The sequence below is a fragment of the Hemicordylus capensis genome, chromosome 3 (assembly GCF_027244095.1).
Source record: "Hemicordylus capensis ecotype Gifberg chromosome 3, rHemCap1.1.pri, whole genome shotgun sequence".
Classification (NCBI taxonomy): domain Eukaryota; kingdom Metazoa; phylum Chordata; class Lepidosauria; order Squamata; family Cordylidae; genus Hemicordylus; species Hemicordylus capensis.
This window is the reverse complement of record NC_069659.1, coordinates 50,044,044-50,067,300: the sequence shown is the minus strand read 5'-3', so window position 1 is coordinate 50,067,300 and position 23,257 is coordinate 50,044,044. Positions and strand designations below refer to the sequence as shown.

General features: G+C 41.6%; 2 protein-coding genes across 11 annotated transcripts in view; one reads left to right on the top strand and one right to left on the bottom strand.

Moving 5' to 3' along the window:
* Positions 1–14,173, bottom strand: part of CCDC191 (coiled-coil domain containing 191) — a 41,827-nt gene extending 27,654 nt beyond the window's left edge. Inside the window, exons 1-9 of one of the 2 annotated variants that reach the window (XM_053305874.1) lie at positions 14,019–14,173; positions 13,566–13,604; positions 11,756–11,897; positions 10,442–10,588; positions 9,363–9,541; positions 8,461–8,684; positions 5,502–5,664; positions 3,457–3,647; positions 1,492–1,741 (exon numbers count right to left, since the gene is read on the bottom strand). In XM_053305874.1, the coding sequence (XP_053161849.1) occupies positions 1,492–1,741; positions 3,457–3,647; positions 5,502–5,664; positions 8,461–8,684; positions 9,363–9,541; positions 10,442–10,588; positions 11,756–11,897; positions 13,566–13,604; positions 14,019–14,090 (1,407 nt within the window). In that variant the 5' untranslated portion in view covers positions 14,091–14,173. Of the gene's footprint in view, positions 1–1,491; positions 1,742–3,456; positions 3,648–5,501; positions 5,665–8,460; positions 8,685–9,362; positions 9,542–10,441; positions 10,589–11,755; positions 11,898–13,565; positions 13,605–14,018 lie in introns of those variants that run through there. The other variant, XM_053305875.1, reaches the window with a different exon arrangement.
* A 164-nt stretch (positions 14,174–14,337) lies between these two features.
* QTRT2 (queuine tRNA-ribosyltransferase accessory subunit 2) overlaps positions 14,338–23,257 on the top strand; it is a 39,970-nt gene continuing 31,050 nt past the window's right edge. For 2 of the 9 annotated variants that reach the window (XM_053312813.1, XM_053312815.1), the window contains exons 1-3: positions 14,365–14,416; positions 17,216–17,301; positions 20,617–20,672. Coding sequence is in view for 6 of the 9 variants with exons in the window: in XM_053312807.1 (XP_053168782.1) it covers positions 15,411–15,412; positions 17,216–17,428; positions 20,617–20,672 (271 nt within the window). In the remaining 3 variants the exon portion in view is untranslated. Of the gene's footprint in view, positions 14,417–14,444; positions 14,455–14,660; positions 15,172–15,213; positions 15,413–17,215; positions 17,429–20,616; positions 20,673–23,257 lie in introns of those variants that run through there. The other 7 variants (XM_053312808.1, XM_053312814.1, XM_053312810.1 and 4 more) reach the window with 7 other exon arrangements.

Here is a 23,257-nt window from a genome sequence, read left to right as displayed (position 1 = left end):
GAAGGGGAAACAGCTATTAGATTTCCCTTCCCCTGTAACGGCCCGCTGACCTGCTAACATTACTTCTTCTTAGTCAGTTGCACTGGTGACATCGACTGAGACTTTGCAGTCTGTAACTCTTCGATGTCAGCGTTGACATCAAGCCCTTGACATCAAGCCGTGGTGTTGACATCAAGTCGTGGAAAGTCGCTCCCAATGGTGAGCTTTTAGAGGAGTCTAGAATGGAAAGCAATGTTTTAGCCGTTGCAAAATCTAGAGCAGCATCAGCGTTGAGCAGAATCTCCTCTGCCGCGAAAACGATGACGGAGTCAGCTGGAGACATGGCTTATTGATGCCGAGGGGATGTGACCCTTGGTGTCAAAGGGAACTGTACCAGTGTCTTTGCTGGAGACAAAGTTAGTGGTTGATGTGGGGTTGGAGAAACTGTCGCCAATGGAGAGCGGGTAACCTCCAACATTGACAGGATGTTGTCTCGACGTTGAGTGACTGGATGAAGGTTGAGTTGTCAACATTGACGGAGAATGATAGGGAATCTGAAGGCCCAATGGTGATGGAGTACCAGCTGTTGACCTCAAAGGGGATCTAGGTATTTTATCCCCGTGTTTCTTCGAGGGGGAGGGGATTTGCCCTCATCAGAATATCTTGGTTTCTTCTTATGCTTGTGGTGGTGCACCAAAGAGGAGCCCTTAGGGAGCTCTTTGGGGCATTTGAAGACGTCCTCAGATGTTGAAGTTGTAGCTGTAGCTGTCAAGGATTTAGACTGTGCACATGCAGTCTCCGACACCAATCTTGACCGATTTTGACATTGTTGGCAATGTGGACATTGAAGGCAATGTCAACGGAGACCTCAGCATTGGTGTTGGTGGCTGAAGAGCTTGGCACAGAGCAGAAGGGCACGGTTCTTCAAGGTCTGTTGGAGAATGAAGTGCAGATTTTACAAGCTGCTGGGTTATGATCTCTCCAAGGCACAAGAGGCAGGACTTGTGGAGGTCGATGGATGGAAGTTTTCCACCAAATCATGTGTGCCGCTTAAAGGTCTTTTTAATGTCCATTTGCAGGCAAAACTGTGTAACGGTAGCAACAGTACTGACGTCCAGTATCTGAAGAATAGAGTCCATTCTGAGGTCACCAAATACAAAGCCAACGTCCGTAAAACAAACAGTCAAAATGTAAGCCAGGCCAAGTCAAACAACCAAAAAATCAATCATGTCTCTTTTCCTATATCCTATCCGAAACTGAGGGGCAGCTGCCAACGAGGTGTTGATGCTATGGCGGTCAGAAAGGAATTGACAAAATAGCGCCCTAACCGCAGATATCAATGGACATGCCGAGCACACAGGCTGGAACATGGGTGCCATGAGGAGCTAGTGAATCCATCTGCGAGGTCCTGCGCAGGCACAATATCCATTACTTATGAATGCCAACAGATCACAATCCAAATCCTCTTTGTGTAAAATGCAGACTAGAAAATCAGAAAAGAATATAATTTACCTCCTTGTGATTCACAGGCTGATCCTGGACTTCTTTAGTCTCACTTATTATCTTGGCATTGCATGAGCAAGCTGTAGCACATTTCCCGTGTACTACTTCCTCCAGCAGCTTTGCCATTTTCTTCTTGGTTTCCTCCTTTTTCAACTCTAGCTCTCTCTTTTCCACCTCTGTTCGGCTCCAGCACTGCCATTCAACAAAATAACGGTGCAAAATGCATTTGCGACTAAACGCTATAGCCAGCTGTTTTTTCCTGAAACAACATGTTAATCAAATTTAAACAGAAGTTCCTCAGAACTTTCCAATCTAATTTTAAGTTTTAAAATGGACTTTAGAACTATGTGTGAATTTGCAACCACTTAAAGAGGCAAAGTTATGTTAAAGGTTCTTGCTTGTTTAAAACATAACATCTCACTTTTGTAAACATATTTTTCTAATTGTTTTACAATTATTACAATTCTTATTATATGGGACATGAATTACGAGGCTGCTGCTAATGAGAACTCAATCAGCATATTCCCAGCATCGGATGCATTAGGCCAGGTGTGTAAAATAAGACATACAAACTGCCGAAGCTCTTTTCCCTAATGACTGGCCTGTGGGCAATGAATCACACAACAGCAAAACGAAGCTTCATGGACCAGATCAAATACATTTATGGGTCTTACTCCTCTATCCCTGCATAAAGCAGATGGATTTCTAGTTTTTTGCAAACCAATGGAATAAGAAAGGTATTTCAGGATGGTTTCATTCATCAAAATTTTGGGATTATCAAGACTTTGGGGTCATGCTTATGCCACAAGGGTCAAGAAGTAGTAGAATACAAAGTAGATACAATACAATACAATACAAAGTAGAAATTGTTGGCAAGTGTTAATCCTCACAATAATAGTTATAGAAGTATACACTATCTTGTCCTTTGCAGGCTTCTTGAAGGAGCACAGGAAAGTGTGGCTTTCACAGTTTTAAACAGGTATTATAGCTCCTAGCTCCTATAACTAATGACAATGGGTAGAGCAACCAGCATCAGAATTGATAATGAAGACAGTGAAGTGGTGGATAGCTTCTGCCTTTTAGGATCGACCATCAACAGTAAAGGATCCAGCAGTCAAGAAATACGCCACAGACTAGCACTTGGTAGGGTTGCAATGGAGGCCTTGGAAAGGATATTTAGATGCCGTGATGTGTCTATATCTACAAAGATTAGAATCATTCAGACAATGGTTTTTCCCGTGACACTCTATGGATGTGAAAGCTGGACTCTGAAGAAGCAAGACAGAAAAAGTATTGATGGTTTTGAACTTTGGTGCTGGAGAAGACTTTTGAGGATACCATGGACAGCCAAGAAAACAAATAAATGGATCATAGAACAAATCAATTCAGAATTTTCACTCGAGGCACAAATGACCAGGCTCAAACTAGCATACTTTGGACATATTATGCAAAAAACAACCTCCCTTGAGAAATCCATAATGCTGGGAAAAGTTGAAGGAAAGAGAAGAAGAGGACGACCAGCATCAAGGTGGACGGACTCAATGACGACAGCAATGAATGCACCACTGAGAGGCCTTAAAGGCCAAGCTGAAGTCAGATCATCCTGGAGACAATCTATCTATGTGGTTGCTAGGAGTCGACACTGACTTGACGGTGCTTAATCAATCAATAGCTCCTAGCAGAGATAACCTTAACATGAAGCAAGGCATGTGTTCTGAGCAGAAGACTCTAAGACATGCCAGTTTACTTTCTCCAACATACATCTGTTTGTTTTTTTCTTTTTTACAAAATTTGTTACACTGAGTGACAAATGTGCAAAATAATAATGAAGAGTTCCAGTATTAAAAAAAATTCCAAAAACTGGACATGTCATTTTAACTTTTCACTTCACTGAAACTAGGCCCCAAAACAATACTGAGAACTTTCCTCACACTATTAACTTCCCTGTGAAGAAACTGTATTAAATGCTGCTACCTGTTTTGATCCCGAAGCTGGTTCTCCATATTTTTAGTCTCCTGCTCCAGTTTCTGAGACCATGTGTAATCTCTCCAGGCTCGCAAGGCCTTTAGCTGGCACTTCCAGTCAGCAAGTGCCCTTGCTTTTCCCATCTTAACCCTGAGATCCAGAAGAAGCTTATACCAGGCAGAGAAATACTTCTGTAGGCACTGCATTAAGAAAGTTAATGAAAGCAATAGCTATATGCCATTACATTTACTGGGCAGTCATTTCAGTTCTGATCTGAATTCTGAAAGAGCAACAAATGCATTCAGATATTTGAAGCTGTAATCACCATTTGCCCCCAGTGATTACAAACTCACTCTGCAATTTGAAAAAAGATGAGCATTTAGTACAAAACCAAACCTTCCTGCTCACATCTTGTCTTCAACATTTGACTCCTCCCCACCTCTTCTGAAATAGTTGAATTTATGACAAATTATAATTAGGTTGTTATTCTCCATTCCAAATTCATTAACTTTTAAGGCGAATGAATTTGGAATGGAGAATAACTTTTCTCTCCCTTTAAGAGCAAAGCTTTTAAAAATATCTTAGAAGAGAAAACGCCTTAGAAAAGATCTATCACCTACCCCCTTCAGCTCCTCTCTCAAACTTCCAGTGCTGTCAGCCAAAACGAGCCATATAGGCTCTCAAGATAGGAGTCCTCGTCAATGTGAACTGGCACTTGATCAGCTGATCCAAAGCCAGTTAAAGAAGAACTGATACAACTCTCCCAAGAGCAATTTAGTCTGCTACTACGTATCCTCTCCCATTTTCTGATCTGTGCACACCAATACCAAATTACAACACTCGCTAGTCTATTCACATGTTATGTTCAGATCAGTGCTCCCCTAACAGAAATTCCCAGGTGTTGACTACAATTCCCATCATCCCCAGCTGCAGTGGCCTTTGGCTCGGGATGATGGGAATTGTAGTCAACAACATCTGGAAATCCCTGTTGTGGAGAACACTGGTAGAGATCTGTACACAGGTACAGCAGTACACTTCTGTGCATATACTATGCATTTGAAGGGCCTGCACCCTTCAAATTTTAAATGAATGCTGAAATAGCATTTCACACAAAAACATGCATGAGTGTACGGCCCATATGGAGGCAGCTGATCATGGAGCAATTGCCCCAGGTAGTACAGTGGTTGGAGGTTCTTGAGTTTCCAACCCAGCACTGGCGCAGGGAAGAGAATGTCGGGAGGGTCTGTGGGTCCAGAGCTTCTCTCATGGGAACTACAGCCTCCAGGCATCTCCGCGCTTTCCCCCAGCCTCCCTGCATCAGTCCTTGCCCTCCCCAGCATTCTCTCTACCCGCCCAGGCTCCCCCGTGCTAGTGCTGGGTCAGGAACTTAAGAACTCCCAACCACTGTACTACCTGGGGCAATTGCTTCACGATTGTCTGCCTCTGCAGAGGAAGGAATAGCCCTATCAGGCTTTTTGAAATTTCCAATTGCACAGACCTAGTGTATAGACAGCTGTACACTTGTACAACACAAGGTCTAAATAGGGGCTCTGTGTTCTTTTGTTGAAGAGCTACTGACCTTTTAAGGCAGAAAAGCAAGCATGTGTAGCCAACGTGACACTGACCTGGTTTATCTTTCAAGCATGACCCCTGGATTTATGCACTCTCCCCTCCCCTTCATGCACAAGTGGCAAGCGTATGAACCCAGGGCTCATGCTCATAGCACTAAACCATGGATTAGAATTACATCTGAACTGAGCCATAGCGTTCCTGGTGTAAACTAAACTGCAAAGTGATTGTTATAGCAAGTCACAGCTTTTGCCACCCATCATACTGCCTCATTAGAGGCAGTAACTACTTGCTTACAGTCAGCACTTTTGCCTCTCCTCAATCCAAAATCCCTTAAGGAACATCCTGGGTTATCTACAATTGATCTTTTGTTGTGCTAAGGCAGCCTGACAGGCAGGTTCCTTGATTTAGTGAGACTTACCCAAGACCCAAACTAAGAGCACAATCTAAGCCAAAGTGCCAAAATAAATCATGAATGCTTTCACCTTTTGATTTGCAATGTCAATCTTGCTCAGCAGCTCCTGTGTTCTGATTTGTTTATCCTTCCTTTGTCCTTCTTTCTCATACTCCAAATGGGTTGGCACAGTGGGAGGCAGGTCAACTTCTAACAGCCTTTGCATTTGTTTTAAATTGTGCCTTTTTCTTTCCCTAAAAATAAAAATATAACCTATGAGGGAGCCAGAGGCAAATGATAGAAAAAGAGAGCACTGCAGTGTTCATCTCATCTCTTTGTGAGACAGTTCTCAGATTTTACATAAGAGATGAGAAATTGGGCATCTATGTAATCCCAACTTCCAACTAAGCAGAGCTGCCTTTGTGGTCCCACTGTCAGAATACTATTGATAAATGCTTTCTAAATTAATTATTTCTCCTACAATTATTTATCCTGAGTTATACCACTATAACTCAGCACATTTGTATCATGCTGCTCTAAGGTTCTGCTACCTGCAGACTAGAAAGAGTTACAGCATATAAAGGGAAATCTGTCTCACTTTGAAGTAAATTGTATAGATTAATATTGCACAAAGTTGCTTACCAACAGGTAAAAACAGCAATATAATGGTTTTAGGGCACAAAGGCAACTAGAAGGTGAACATATTAAACTGCCTTATACTGAGTCAGACCACTGGTCCATCTAACCTAATGTTGTCTACTCCAGGGATCTACTTTAAACAAATAATAATTTACCAATGGGAATCAGGTCCAAAATAATGGCAGGAGGCAGAGCCAATCACCTACTGCACCCATGAGGCATATACTGGGATTATTTGCATATACAATTACAAATCCAATAATAATAACAACAACTTTGTTAGCTGTCCCATAACAAATCGTCTTTTATTTATTTAAAATGTTGATATACCACTTAACAACAATTGCACTGAAAAAGAATTGAGAAGATGGCTACTGGAGAAGATGAAGAACCTGCAGAAGTTCTCTAGTGTCCGGTGTTTTTAACCTAGATATACCAAGAACTGAACCCAAGAACTTCTGTATGCAAAGCAAGTGCCCTACACTGAGCTATGACCCACATACTACACTATCCCATTAGATCACAATACAAAATCCCATTAGTCAATGGGTATATGAATTTCAAGAAATAAAGATTTATAAAACTAGAGGCAAAAAGGCAAGCAGCAGAAGATGCCCTTTCCTCGGCGGCTAGAATAGTATACGTGCAGAAATGGAAAGACAATAAAATGCCTTCAAAAGAAAACTGGTTGATAAAAAATTTGGAATATGCGGAGATGGCAAAACTTACAACACTTATAAGGGATGAAAACTTGGAATGTTTCAAAGATGATTGGGAACCTTTGTTGCTTTACTTAAAGAACTATTTTTCTAACATGGACCTTTCAGCAGGGTTTGAAATTTAGTAATTACAGCAGGTTGGGTAGGGTAAAATCGAATTGTAAGATGGAATATATATGTTTTGTATTATTATAGCAATGGCTTATATGTATAGTTAACAAGAACTGCGCAGACTATGGGGCGATTCTCACAACCAACAAAAATCAGGCTAGGAGAGCCTAGCCCGATTTTTGTTGGTCGTAAGAACCACCGGGCTCGCAGCCGAGCCCGGTGGTTCTTGAGCGGGTAACCTGCTTGAGAACCCCTGCTAAAAAGCAGGTTTGCGGAGCGAGCGCTCCAGAAAACCTGCTTTTTAGGCTCGTGAGTAGCCGTGGCTTCGCGCCGCACCTACTCTTGAGTAGACCCCCAGCCAGGAGGCGAAAAGCTGCCTCCCGGCTCGGGGATCTCCCCAGTATGCCCTGCGTGCTTGCGCAGGGCATCCTGGGGCTTGTGGGGGGCCCTGCTCCCCCCACCCCGTGAGATTGTGAGACCTGCCTCAATATTTACTTAAGTGTAATTTGATTGTTAAGGTATTGTTAAAATCAATAAAATTTTAAAATGCAAAAAAGATGCCCTTTCCTGGTACTCTTTGTGATATGTACCATTGCAAAAGATGCCAGTTCCAAGGAGCAATGAAGATTACCTAATATAAGAACTCTACTTCTTTGGAACGTTGAATTTTGAGGGACATGTTGGAAGCAGTAAATAGCATGCCTTTGGAATCTAATCCCAAAGCAACTATTTCATTTTGCAAAACCCATAACCAAGATGAATGCATCTTCTTATAACCATATTTAAAAAGAGATTCAGTACTGGCTTTTCTTCAGAACCGTTTAGTGAGAGGGGCCCACAATTTAAAAATCACAAATCTATATTTGTAGATTAACGAATGGATGTCTAAACTTTAAGGATTCAGTCCTGTGAATACTTACGAGTAAATCTCAGTGAACTCAATAGGAATTACTTCCAAGTTCATATATATAGGATCAAGCTGCACATCTCATAATTTTGCCAAAAATAATGTAATACAGGATGATCAAATGTATTATGAGGGAAGGACCATACCTCAATGGAAGGATATCTGCTTTGCATGCAGAGCGTTCCAGGTTCAATCCCTGGAGTCTCCAGCAAGGGCTGGGGAATACCCATCTGAAACCCTTGAAAGCTAGTCTGTACAGGCAATACTGAACTCGATTGACCAGTGCTCTGACTTTGCATAAGGCAGTTTCCTATGTAACCTCCCCTTGATGAACAATTCTTAGCCCCTGATTTAATGTGTATAGTGCAAACAAAAAAAGCAAGCCTGACACCTTCGCCAGTCATTTGTAAGCTAGAAGATGTGGAAGCCAGGAAAAACACCTGGAAATTAGAGACAGACTTCACTATATCCAGGAACTGTTGACAGAAGAAATTGAGCTTGGGGCTTCACAACACCTTTACCAATGTGATACTGTACACAGGGTTCTCCGCTGGTTTCCCATGCAGGCACTGACCAAAGCCAGACCTGTTTAGCTTGAGCAAGATGTGCCTTCAGGCCATGCTCTGGAATCTAAAACACAGTTACCATCAACGTTCTCTTTCTCCTAAGCTTACATTTTCCGTGCTTCTTCCATGAAGTGCCTTTTAATTACCACCTCCTTCCGCAACTTTACCATCTGTTTTTGGATTTCTTCCTCTTCCCTCCTGGCTTTCAGAACCTTTTTCTTGCTCTCCTCCTGGAGTTGCTTCTGGGCCTCTGACATGGCAGCTTTTTTCAGGGCTCTCTCTTTTTTCAGAAGCTCTTGCTCCTTCTGGCGTTTCAGGCGATTATCTTTTACCTAAACAAGAGCAAGGTAAAGAGTCAAAACAGAAATCATAACTGTTTTATACTAGTGGAGATTTATACAAAACAGCATAAATGTGTTCTCAGAATCACCTCATACACTTGCAAATGACTACTTTCTTTCCCCATGACATCATTCCTGACAATGCACTGGTTCAGAAAAAAATGTACTGTATGAATCAGACTGCTATGGATATATTCTTCCTGCACATGGCTACATTCTTCAAGATCACTAAGGCAGCATTAGAATCTGATTACTCTCAATGATCAAAACTCCACAGACAACTCAAATGGAAAAATATTTTCTTATCTCTTTAAGATCATTTCCTCCATACCTGGCAGTCACAAAAATCCCTAATTAAACATAGGCATACAAATAAGGAGGTCCAAGGTGCAAATATTATGTTAGAAACTGGCCACTACTAAAATATCCTAAAATACACACAGACAGAGGACCCTGAATTAACACCAGTACTGTCCTTGGAGAACAATTTATCAACTATTTAGTGCTGACTTCAACTGAACTGTGGTAGCATAATGGTCAGTAACTTGCTCCCTTGGACAAAACACACCATACTATTTTTGCAATAGTTACTGTATAACAGCATGTGACATTAGATAGCTGTATTCCAAATAAAGGATTTATTACAGAATATAAGCCCCATTTCTCCACCTGTTTATGTCTTAGCTCCATGGCAATCCGTGGATCTCTGGGTTTCCTCGTCTCCTTAAGATCTTCAATTCTAAGGCCTTTCAATATACCACTGTCCACAACTTCACTTTGCAGGAGATACTGCAAAAAATCTTGCACTGTGGTACTTTCCATTTCTTCTTCCAAATAATCATACAAATCTAGATTGTGTCATATTAACATAATGTGAAACTACAACAATAAATCCCCAATGCCATAAATCCGAAAGCAATTAAAAAGTGTCAGTTAACTATCTGCATAAGATATATGCTTGTTTCCCTTTCATTTATCCCCAGCCCCCATATTACACAAAGGCATTTTGAAGAGTAGGTTTCTTCATGTCATCAAAATATTAAAACCATATTGTGCACTTATAAATATATTTTTAAAAAGAATTAAAGCATAGCCACAGACAGAAAAGGGAAAAAGAAACACACAGAAAGAACTAGGTGGACCAAGAACAGTTAGCTAGGTGAAAGACAGTACAAACAAACCCAGAGAAGCAGAATCAAGCATTACCAAGCACAGCAATCCAGAAATGGCATCTAACTTTTTACACCATATTTTTAATACACCCTTCTTTTATTTGTGATTAGCTTACTAGTTCAGACCCAAGTTTTGCCAACGTAAGCCAATGTTTTGCTTCTACAAGCATGAAAAATAAGATATTTGCCTTCTGTTTTAGTGAGGGTCAAAACTACTCAATCAATGTTAATTTTCAAAGCAAACACAGATTCACCTGAGCACTTTACTCACTACATGTCCCAAGCAGAACAAACACACTCTAGATTTTATATGATTTCCTTGGCACTTCATCTCTAAACTCATAACAAGAAGCAAGCTCCATTCATTTCGATAGCAAGTTTCCATTGAATTGTACTAAATATTGCCACTACTGTTACCAGCTAAACACTACCCAAAGTTACACATTCTCCAAATCTAAGGCTGCAATCCCAAACAGGCATATTAGAGAGCAAGACCCAAATAACTCATTGGGACTCTGTCCCGAGTAAACTTCTTTAGGACTGCAGGGCACATTTGGAATTAAGTCAGTTTCTTACCATCAAACTTTTCATACTTCTGAAAACCAACAGGGGGCTCCCGGGGAGGAACAGAATGGGCAGTAGGCTCTTCAGGTCCATCTTCTTGATCACTTGCTAGTTCCAGTTTCAATTTTGAATTCATCCAGTCACTAAGCAGCTCTTGGGCTACATTGACAAAAGCATTCAACAATTTTATTAGGATCAGAAGTGTTAGCAAGAGCTAAAGCTATAAATTAACAAATGCATTTTCAGGCCTTAACACTCAAGGCCTGAAAATATGTTCCTGGAAGCAAGTCCCACTACTTTCTGTAATACTGACTTACAAACATGTTTGCCTAAGATTTGTATTCCTTAATGTTTTTATTGTTGGTACTTTTTACATGTTGAAATGAAATGCATCCATCTATACTACCTTGAGCTTAAATGGAGAAGGCAGGCTATAAAATATATAAATAAGATACAGCATACAACTCAAATTACTAAGAGATAATTTTTACTTGTCAGTATTTACATTATCAGTTTAAAGCAACTATTAATACTGAACACATTTATTTAGGCACCAGTAAAAATAATAGGTACAATCTATTGAAATGCTCCACTGTTTTGACAACCCTCCCCACCACCATAAAAAGAACCCTGCTGAACCAGACCAAAAATCTATCTAGTTCCCACAGTGGTCAACCAATTGCCTCTAGAGAGCCCACAAGCAGGAGATGAAGGCAATAAACCTCTCCCGCTGTTGCTAACTGGTATTCTGCCTCTGAAGCCAAATGTAGCATATATCGCCATCACAACTAGTAGCCATTCATAGACATCCTCTATGAATTTGCCTACTTCTCTTTTAAAGCCATTTAAGCTAGTGGTCACCACCACATCTTCCGGCACTAAGTTCCATAAATTAATTATGTGCTGTGTGAAAAATCCCCACCACCACACCACTCCTGATCTCCTGTTGATCAATTTCATTGAATGAGCCCTGGTTCTAAAATTATGAGAAAGAGAGAAAAACCTCTTTTACCCACTTCCTTCACATAGTGCATAAAGCTGTAAAACTTCCTCAAAGGAGATATTACCCCTAACTCCAACCAGGTGGCCAATCCCCAGAAAACTCCAGATATATTTGAGAACAATTCTCAAAAGGTGGTTTGTGATACTACTTGAGGGGAGGGTCTTGTTTCCTAACAAAGAAATCTCAAAAATCCCACCATCATGCACAAGCCTTTGGGTGCACCTAACAGAACTCGGTGGAATGCAGCCAGTGAAAAGACATATCTAGATAATTAAGAGTTATTCTAGAGCCACTGATGCCGAAGCATCATGCTTGGGGAATACCTTCCATGTATGCCTCATCATGATTGTGCAGCTGCTCTGTTGTTTCCAAATCCAACACTGGACCAGGGAGACCTCGAGAATAAGATTTCTTTTTTAAAGAAAATGCCTCAGAGACAGCAAATTCGGATGCTTGTTCCACCCGCTAAAAAATAAAGATAAAAATTGTTTCTAGAATATACCAAATATTACAGGGCTGGAAGTAAATAGATTGCATACATAAGGTCCCAGGTTCAGTTCCTGGCACCTACAGCTAAAAGAATCTTAGTCAGCAAAGCTAGGGACCCCACCCCCCGCCCAAGATCTTGGACACCAACTGCCAATCAGAGTAGAGAATACTGGGCTAAATGTCCTGACAGTCTGATTCAATACAAAGGCAGTTTTGTGTGTTCATAGGGGAAATCTGAACAGTGAGTGAGTTACAGAGATTTTAGCTAGTTTTCATAAACATAAGGTTAAGAGACACTAATGGATCTGCCTGTATAGTGCCAATTCATCAACATATCAAATGAATCAAAATATAAGACAGAACAAAATATGTTTAAAAACTGCATTCTGAGTGGGTTATTGTACATCTGGAATTAGTACATAAGGTAGTACATATATCTATCAAGTGGAAAAATAAACCCTAGAGAAACTCACTTTTATAGAAGTGAACACTCAACTAGCACAACTGTAAAAATGTTGTTGCAATTTCTTCATTCAGAATTGCCCACAAAGTTAGAAGGCTTACATTTCTCATTGCTAATTCCATGTCATGCATCTCCATCTTAAACCCTGGAAGTCCTTAGCAGAGATACAGCCTTGTGATTCCTAAAGAACTCACTTCCAAGCACTCACTGCTCAGAACTCCATAGTATAATCTCATAAGACATGCCATATAACGAGAGCCAGCATGGTGTAGTGGTTAGAGGGCTGGACTAGGACCGGGGAGACCTGAGTTCAAATCCCCATTCAGCCATAAAACTAGCTCGGTGACTCTGGGCCAGTCACTTCTCTCTCAGCCTAACCTACTTCACAGGGTTGTTGTGAAAGAGAAACTCAAGTATGTAGTACACCGCTCTGGGCTCCTTGGAGGAAGAGCGGGATATAAATGTAATAATAATAATAATAATAATAATATTTGGTTTTCACTGTTTCAACTGGAACACAGGAAGCTGCCTGTCAGACCATCTAGCTCAGCTGGATATTGAAATTGGGAGCAAAATCTGTATGTATGCACAGCAATGAGTTATTTTGTGCCCAAAGAAGCTACACTCTAGCTCTGTGAATTGCTGCATTTTTCCTGTTATGTCCCAAGGGCATATGGATATTTTGCATAGCAGCCACTTTCTTGGATCATCTGCTGTAACCCACCACTCTACTTTCGCCACTCTTTCACTCCTTTGTCTGCCGTCTGACTTTTGAAGCCAGAGAGTATGGGCAGGAGCAGTGGTGGCTGTGGAAGAGAACCACCTGCGAAGTATGAGGGAGGAGTGGCTAGTAGCATACTCTGTGTCATGGGGGATGGCAGGGTTAGGCTAGGGAGAGTGGTTGGAGGGGGAGGTGCATGGGGTGTGTGTGATGGTGAGAAGGGTAAGGAGAGTGGCTAGCAATACATCCAGTGTATCACAGGGTACATAAGACTGGTGCTTGGCACACTCACCATGCTGCCAGGGAATGGATGGCAATGCCTTGTCATACCAGGCCTGCCGCTCCCATGCAAGCGCTCACATAACTACATTTTTAAAAAGCAAGTCCCACTGAATAAAAAAGAATTGATTTTCAAGTAAACAAGCGTAGGTGGACTGTGCATCACTTTATCTCACCTTACCTTAATCCAATGTTCCACATTGTCAGCATCAAATTTTGGCTGAGGAAAAGATAGAGAGATTAAAACAGCTTAACAGTCAATGTTTCCTTGAATAGTTATATTAAAATAAAACCAAACAGTCTCTCTTTTTTATGGGAAGGCAAGGACTACAATGCTAAACACACCTGCGAGGCGATAAATCTCTTAATCTTAAGTCTTGAATCAGCAAGATTTACTGTGAACTAAACATGCTTAGGATTGCGCTGCATAGCAATTGCAGAAGCCCTTTCGCACAATATATCCCTTTCAGTGACCAGCGCAGCTCCGACCGACGCAGGGAATTGACCTACGATAAGACATTTCCCGGCTTTTAGCAGCTTGCAAAGTGGACAGTCCCCAGGCTGCCGTGGGGTAGGGGGAGATTCCACCGAATCAGTGGCACTCAGTGGTTCCTTTCCCACCCTTCTCTCCTACCTTTTGTCGCGATGCAGGCTGAGTGAAACGCCGCCAACGGTACAGCTCCGGTCGGTGTCCGACAGCGGCCATAGTACAGCGCAGACTCCTTCTTTTTCTCTCCCCTCCTTGGCACTTACCTCGGTCGCACGCGGGGCATGTTGGGAAATGAAGTTCTTGGCCTTGTGAGCATACAGAAAACAGAAGGGGACCGTAAACTACGTGACCCAGATTGCACCGCGACCCGAGAGTGGCGTCCCTCAGCTTCGCCATGGTAACGCCTTCGCCCAATAGATTCTCCCTGTGGCCGCCGCTTGGTGATGACGACAAGTATTCTGATTGGAAAGCCGGCTTGTGGAGGAAGTGAATTATCGCGACGGAAGCGCCCGCTGGTCGCGTGCGTGCCCGGGAACTGAGAGGTAGATTCTTGAGCGCGTCTGTGAAATACTTGCGGCTGGTGCGGGGTTCTGTTTCTCGGGATTTCGGATGGGGATCCTCCTATTGGGAAAGGCGGGCGCTATTCGAGTCTGACACTCGAGACTTCTCTCGCCTCCTCTCCAGAGTCCTAAAGAGCCGCTCTGCAGGATGTGGTGGTGGCAGAATTCTGGACTGTATTAATTCATAGTGCAAGACGCGTGTGTGTGTCTTTTGTCTGAATGCCTGCTCCGCCTGAAAACTTCCCTCCATGTTAAAAATTAGCCCGTCAGGGTCGGGGCTGTGTGAAACCTTTCTCTCTATCTAGTTTGGTAGCTTACCACATGCGGCGAGGTGTTATTGTTTTTTTAGCTGTACCAGCGTTCAAAAACTGCAGTCCCTACCTGAAATCTGAAGCAATCCGGTCCAGAATTTTAGTATTGCCTTTCGAAAACTTATGTTTGTTTTTTCTCTATAAATTGTCTCCTGCAGTGAGGACACAGCAAATATGTCAGTAACTCTGTCCACAGCTAGGGGGAAAATATTTTATGACTTGTCTAGTTAATGGAAGTAACTGCAGCATTTCTTTACTTATTTGTCACATTTTTTATACCGCCCCATCCAACAGCTCTGGGCAGTGCACAACAAGTATGTTTCATGTTTCCCCGTTTTAGGTATTATGCTACCCATGCAAGTAGACCATCTGCTTTCTCATCAAATCATAAAATCTTCACTTGCTGCGTAGCGTGGTGCTATGCAGGTATTCTCTGAATTAAGTCCCATTTCATTAAGTAAAATTTAATATAGAATTGCAGGTTTAGGCTGTAACCCTATGTATACTTTGGAGTAAGTTCCTTTGAATTCAGAGATATTTGATTCTGAGTAGGATCATGCTGTTAGTTACCACCTTGTTCCATTTAATGTGTAAAATAGCTCTAAGAAGATCCTGCACTATGAAGACTGCCTGTTCATGGCCACTGATGTAAAGCATGCATATGCATGTAAGGAATATTAATTTGCAGAGCAAAATGACCAAAAGATGTTGCTTATTCTGGGCATGAGTACTTGTTCAATGGGCTTGATGGCAATTGGAGTTGTCATCTATTTTGCTTCAAAACATGAAAAATTGGGAATTCACATCTTTCACCGAAGTTGGAGGGTTAATTAGTAAGGAATCGGTGCTTTCTCACATAATGTACAATTAGCCTGTGCATCTTATTGCCACAATGGGCTGGCCTGGCTTTATGAAAACTGCTGCTGTTATTTCTTGACAAGGGAGGTGGGGAAATACCAAATTATATCAGTTAATTCAAGGCTGCTGGAATGATATTTCTCAGTCTACCTCAGATTCCCTTGCATCTCCCTCAAGATCATGGTGAGAATTCTCATAGTGCTGTCACAGAAAGCTAGTTCACCTAGTTCACATTACGTAGAAATGTGAAAAACCTGTGCTTTTGAGTAACTGCTTTTAATGTAACACCCAAAGTGGAAACTGATGGATCTCCCTTAGGAGATATTTCTGTGCTCCTCAGGTTATTTCAAACATAAGACTATTTCGATAAAGGTAAGATCTGTGCCTCCAATTTGAATGTTCCATTGATACAGGGACTCAGAATTAGAAATCATCCGTGCACCTGCAGTTATTTGTAACATATTTATTGACTCAGAATCTCTGAGCAGTCATTTCAACAACTCCTTATTATCCCCATTACTATTGTGTGCCCCTCCCCATATATACACACACATACACACACCCCTTCTTAAAAGGACAAATCTCCTCTGTTTTCCCCACAATGTCTTTTATTACAATATATTGCTAGTATGTAATGAAGCAGGTACTTGCTTACCAAGGTGACTCCCAAAACAAACAAATTAAGATACAATCCACTAAGGCAGGAGGGCACAACTTCAGCCCTTCTATAACTCCCATCATCACTGACTATTGGCCGCTGTGGCTGGGGATGATGACTTCAAGTGTTCCATGTAACAGGGATTCTCAGAGGTTGCTGCTGACTCGGATTCTCAGAGGTTGCTGACTCATCCCCAGCCAAAGGCCATTGCAGCTATAGGTGATAGGAGTTCTAGTCAACAACTTCTGGGAATCCCTGTTACAGGGAACCCTGATGACTTGTAATTCAAAAGGAGCTGGAGGGCAGTGTTCCCTCTAAGATGTGTGCATGCACACAAGTGTTTTGATGCCCTCTCAGTTAATTTTAGATTTTTCTCAGATTGAATCAGAAAGGTCCCACTCTGAATATATTTGCACACACACTACCTTGCTTTTGCTCCCCAGAACAAAACTCATTCCACACACAGATGAAAAAAGTTAGAACACTGCTGGAGGGCCAAAGTTGTGCAGCCCTGCACTAAGTTATGGTCTTGCACAGCGCACATTTATTTCAATGGATCTTGCTCAAGTGAACTTGTGGGTTGATGAAACTTTTTGCTACAACGCATTAAAAGAGCTATTGTCTTGCAACTTGTCCATGTAGGTGGGATTAGACAACAAAAATCCCAAAGAGGTTTCTAAATGGATAGTGTGGAAATTTTCGTTATTGGGAATAGTCTTTATTGTGTGATAAGATTGCTATGTAAAAGTTCAAATCCCCATTCAGCCGTGAGACTTGCTGGGTGACTCTGGGCCAGTCACTTCTCTCTCAGCCTAACCTACTTCACAGAGTTGTTGTGAGCAGAAAACTAAGTATGTAGTACACTGCTCTGGGCTCCTTGGAGGAAGAGCAGGATATAAAAGGAAATAATAATAATAATAAATTAATAATTGATGCTTGACTACTCTCTTTCAGGTTAATAATCAAGATGAAGTTGAGTCTCTCCAAAGTAATTCGTGGCTGTCGCCTTGGCACACTGACAAATCTGAGCAGGAGAGGAGGTCAGTCTATGGAGATTCCAGGTTGTCTGCTTTATACCAAAATGGGATCAGCACCACATCTGACCCATGACACACTGGAAACGATTAAAGGTGTTCCTCCTGTTGCCCAGATTTCACTTTCAGCAGTGTAAGTTCTCTTCTGTCAAAATAGGGTTTCAGTACATTCTTTTAAGTGGTTGTCAGAAGAAAGAGCCATGAACAATTAAGCACTACTAAAAAGTATTTCATGAAAAACTTCTTGCTGTCATAGAAAAGGTGATTGATCTTCAATAGAAAGCTCCTTTCCCAGTTTATCTAAGCCTTTATTTTTGTTTTATATCCTATCCTGGAAGTTCAGAGTGAATTATTAGTTAGGCCTAATTCAGGTATGTGTCTTGGGCTGAACAGAGATGGGGAGGTGGGGGACCACCCTGGGGCAGGGTTGTCTCTTGACCCTTGCCCAACTTGGCTTATCTCATCTGATAATCATATTATCAGAGAGGGTCTGGAAAATACTATAAATGCTTCCCTGAGGGAGGGCAGGATGCCTCCTTGTCTTAAGGAGGCTGTTATTAGACCACTTTTGAGGAAAGCTGCACTGGATCCCCCGGAGTTAGTTAATTACAGACCTGTTTCTAATCTTCCATGGTTGGACAAGGTGATTGAGCGAGTGGTGGCCTCTCAGCTCCAGGCAGTTTCGGATGATGCAGATTATCTAGACCCATTTCAAACTGGCTTTCGTGTCGCTATGGGATTGAGACTGCCTTGGTCGGTCTGATGGATGATCTCCAAATGGCTATCAACAAAGGGAGTGTGACTCTGCTGATCCTTTTGGATCTACTGGCGGCTTTCAGTACCATCGACTATGGTATCCTGGACTGCTTGAGGGAGGTGGGATTGGGTGACACTGTTTTACAGTGGTTCTGCTCCTAGCTCTCTGGTAGATTCCAGATGATTTCACTTGGAGACTACTGTTCTGAAAAGTGCTAAAACCTTGTGGAATTCCACAAGGCTCCATACTGTCTCCAATGCTCTTTAACATCTACATGAAACTGCTGGGAGTGATCATCAGGCGGTTGGGTGCAGGGTGTTATCAATATAGCAATAGCAATAGCACTTACATTTATATACCGCTCTATAGCCGGAGCTCTCTAAGCGGTTTACAGTGATTTAGCATATTGCCCGCAACATTCTGGGTACTCATTTTACCGACCTCGGAAGGATGGAAGGCTGAGTCAACCTATGCTGATGACACTCAGATCTACTTCTCCATGTCAACCTCATCAGGAAATGGCATATCTTCCCTAAATGCCTGCCTGAAGGCAGTAATGGGCCTGATGAAGGATAACAAACTGAAGTTGAATCCAAATAAGACAGAGGTACTGGCTGTGGGGAGTCAGGACTCGAGAGATAGTTTAGATCTGCCTGTTCTGGATGGGGTTATAACCCCCTAGAAAGATCTGTAGCTTGGGAGTGCTCCTGGACTGAAAGCTCTCCCTGGTTTGTCAGGTTGAGGCAGTGGCCAGGAGCGCTTTTTATCAGCTTCAGCTGATACTACAGCTACATCCATTTCTGGAGGTAAATGACCTTAAAACAGTGGTACATATGCTGGTAACCTCCAAGCTTGACTATTGTAATGCACTCTATGTGGGGCTGCCTTTATATGTAGTCCGTAAGCTACAACTGGTACAGAATGCGGCAGCCAGACTGTTCTCTGGGTTTACCTGAAGGGACCACATAACACCGATTCTAAAAGAACTGTACTGGCTGCCGATAGATTTCCAAATACAATACAAAGTGCTGGTTATTACCTATAAAGCCCTTAATGTCTTGGGTCCAGGCTATTTAAGAGAGTGCCATAAACCCTGTGACCTGTTACAATCTTCAGGAGAGGTCCGGTTACAGTTGCCACCAGCTCGTTTGGTGACCCAGGACTGGGCTTTCTCTGGGGCTGCCCCAGGGCTTTGGAATGTCCTCCCTGCTCAGATAAGAGCATCTCCTTCTCTGTTTGTTTTCAGGAAAACCCTCAAGGCTCTCCTGTTCTCGCAAACTTTTAATTAGAATTAGTTTTATTAATTTGTTTTAATAACTATTAAAACTATTAAACTATTGTATACTATTGTTTTTATCATGTCATGTATTTTAATCTGTGTTTATTTTTAAATATTTTAAATTTTATACACTGCCTAGAGATGTACATATCGGGCAGTATAAAATATGATTAATGAATTAATTAATTAAGGAATACAGTTAAAAACAATAAAAATCTAGTATAAGTTTTACTATTTTACCTCTTTCATCTTTTTGTCCCCTTCCTTTTGCTGTTTGTCCTTATTTATTTGAAAACTGTAATTAAAAACTTGTTGCTTTTAATTAATGTACATATTAGATGCCTTATAACTTTTTTACGAATATAAAGAAATCCAGACAAGCTCCCAGAAGGGTTCTCTCTGCATACCCTTGTTGTTCATATGTGATGTATGGGTAGTGCTCTTAGAGAGCCCTTCTGGGAGCTTGTATTAGAACATGGAGCAGGAGGTTGTCTAAAGAAGGTGGGACCCAAGCTCTTGGGCCTTTATTGATAAAATAACACCTTAACATTATAGCCATCCAGCTATAAGCAGCCATGTAGATTATTGCTAGATCTGGTTTCTTTTGCTGTATATCTTTGCTTGCACAATACTTGATGGCTTTCATCTTTAAAAAGTATGGTGGATTCCAAAACAACAATTGGATGATGGCTTTATTTCTTAGGTTAGAATTATCTGGCTGTTTTGGTTTATGATGGTCACTTAAAAATGAATGATTTGTCAACTGTTATTTATTTATCATATTTCTATACTGCCTGATATGTACATCTCTAGGCAGTGTACAAAATTTAAAATATCTAAAAGTTACAAATTAAAATATATGACAATAAAAACAATAGAATAAAATAGATATTAAAACAAGGTTTTAAAATTATTAGAATTAATTCTAACTAAAAGCCTGCAAAAACAGGAGAGTCTTTTGGTTCTCCTATGACCACTTGGAAAGCAGGCAACTTGTAGCCTATGGCCCTCTGTAAATTAAGTAGCAGCATGTACTCTCTCGGCTGTTTGGAGAAGTGCAGAGCACAGCAGAGCTTTGCTCACTGCATGGCTGGAGACTGCAGATGATTATTTTTCCATGAGGTTAGAGCCACCATGGTGTCAACTGTTAAGCAACCACTCCATAATCATTGAAAAGTTGAAACTTTTTTTTGCCACTTGTCAGAAATGTTTAATACACTGAATCCACTTTTCTCTAAAATGTATTATTGTAGTTTATCTAATATGTTTCTGTGTTTGGATACAGGGCAGATCTTCAGGAGGTCTTGGAGGAATATAAAGAAGGAATTGGAAAGTTCGTAGGTAAAAGTGTATACTGGTGTAATGGGGTGGGAGGTGTAATCTGGGAGCATCTAGTACAGAATTTGAAACTCTACTTGAAATACTGAGGGGATGTACTTATATTAGGGCATAATGCTCCAGTAAGCCACTGGCAAGTAGAGCCTGGGTTGCACTGCAGTAGCCTGATGCTAAAGTTTATTTTATTTTATTTTTTAGCATTAAGGGCCAATTCAGTTAGCTTGCAGTGCACAGTGACCACATTATATTCCATCGCATGGAGACTCCCAGCTCCTGGTGATGTATTTGTGTAAATAAGCCACTACACACAGAACCGGGCAGTGCTATATGTAATTGCAAATCTAGTTTTCAACAATTTGTGTATGCATGCATATAAGCAGACAACTTCTGCATTTGGTGGCCACCTCACACAGTCTGGCTGCCAGTAGGTGGGAGCTGCTGCTCAATGTCCTTTAAAGCAATCACTGTGCATCACAGGCGCCAACAAAATCATGACGCAGCTTGAAATCAAAGAATCTGAAAATGAGGGCGCTTTTGAATCCACTGCCTTCACATTCAGTCAACTTCAACAAGGAAAAATTTCTGACTAATTCTTCTTCTTCTTCTTGTTAAATTACATCTTGGGGCCGGTTCAAATAATAGACTTGAAGGGTACCAAACTTGCACACTCTCTTCTCCTCCCTTTCTTCCTTAACTTGCACTCCCAAATAATTACAGTTTTGTAAAACCTGTATGTTGTCTGCAACAACTCTCCATGTTGTCTTAATGCAGGAACTGTCGTTTTAACTGTGGTTCACGTAATAGGGGACCAAGTTTTACCTCTGGTTTCTTGTCATAATGTGTCAACCACAGTTAAACCACGATTTCTAGGCTCAGACAACATGCAGAGCTATCTTTTAATGAAGCCAGGGTGCTTATGTCATAGCTCTGTGCTTCTGCTGATGATTCAGGAAACTAAAGATCACATTCACAATCCCCCAAACCATGGTTTGTTGCATCATCTGAGCAAGCCCTAAAACTTTGTAATGATTTTTGAAGTTTTTCAAAACTATATAGCAGTTGGATGCTGCTTGTCTGCTTATCTCCATTCCACCTTTAGCACATCTATAATATGATGGAAAATGCAGCTGGTATTTTGTAAGGTGTTAAAGTAAGTTAGATACCAAACCCTTACTGAATTGCAGTTAAATTGGAATTTAACTCCCTTAAGGTCTTATGAGGGTTCCTGCCCATAACGCTATCCAGGTTGAGTCCTACACCAAATGGCACCCCAGGCACAAAGCATCCTGGTGCACCACTTCCTTTACTCACAGATGCCAACCCCACCCTAATGCTTTCCTGAGGTCATCAGGAGATTTGGTGCAGGGTGTTATCAGTATGCTGATGACACTCAAATTTATTTCTGCTGCTGCTGTTGCTTCTCCTCTTCCTCATGAAATGGCATTCATTCTCTAAATGCCTGCCTACAGGCAGTAATGGGCTGGATGAGTGACAACAAATTAAAGCCTAATCCAAGCAAGATGGAGGTGCTTATTGTGGGGGATCAGAATTTGAGGGCTGAGTTAGATCTTCCTGTGCTGGATGGGGTTACACTCCCCCAGAAGGAACAGGTACGCAGGTTGGGAATGCTCTTGGATCCAGGCCTCACCCTGGTATCCCAGGTGGAGGCTATGGCCAGGAGTGCTTACCATCAACTTCGGCTGATTCGAGAGCTGCATCCATTCCTTGAAGAGAACGATCTCAAAACAGAGTGTTTTAAATGTTTGTTTTTATGTTTTTCAAACTAGTTGTACACCACCCAGAGCCTCTGGATGGGGCGGTTTATAAATTGAATGAATGAATGAATGAATGAATGAATAAATAAATAAATAAATAAATAAATAAATAACAGTGGTGAATCAGCTGGTAACCTCCAGGCTTGACTATTTCAATGCACTCTATGTGGGGCTGCCTTTGTTTGTAGTTCGGAAACTTCAAAATGCAGCAACCAGACTGGTCTCTGGGGTAACCCAGAGAGACCATATTATGCCTGTTCTCAAACAGTTGCATTGGCTGCCAGTATGTTTCCCCACAAAATACAAAGTGCTGGTCATCACCTTTAAAACCCTAAGCGGCTTAGGTCCAGGTTACCTTAGAGAGCGCCTTCTTCTGTATGATCCCCATCGCACTTTGAGGTTATCCGGAGAGGTCCATCTCCAGTTAGCACCAGTGACTTGGAACTCGGTCTTCTCTGCAGTGTTCCTTCTAACAGGGATTCCCAGATACTTTTGACTACAACTTCCAGAATCCTCAGCTGCAATGGCTTTTGCTTGAGGATTGTGGGAGTTGTAGTCAACAACATCTGGGAATCCCTGTTAGAGGGAACACTGTTTCTCTGTAACTGCTCCTGGGCTGTTGAATGCATTCCCTGCACATATCTGTAGTTTGGGCTTGTTGTTGGCCTTCAAGAGAGCCTTAAAGAATTGCTTGTTTGGACTGGCCTTCCAAGATTTTTGAATTGTTCTTAAGTATTTTTAATTGTTTTAGATGACTGAACTGTTTTAAATTTGTTTTTATGTTGTTTTAACCTGTTTGTTTTAAATGGTGTT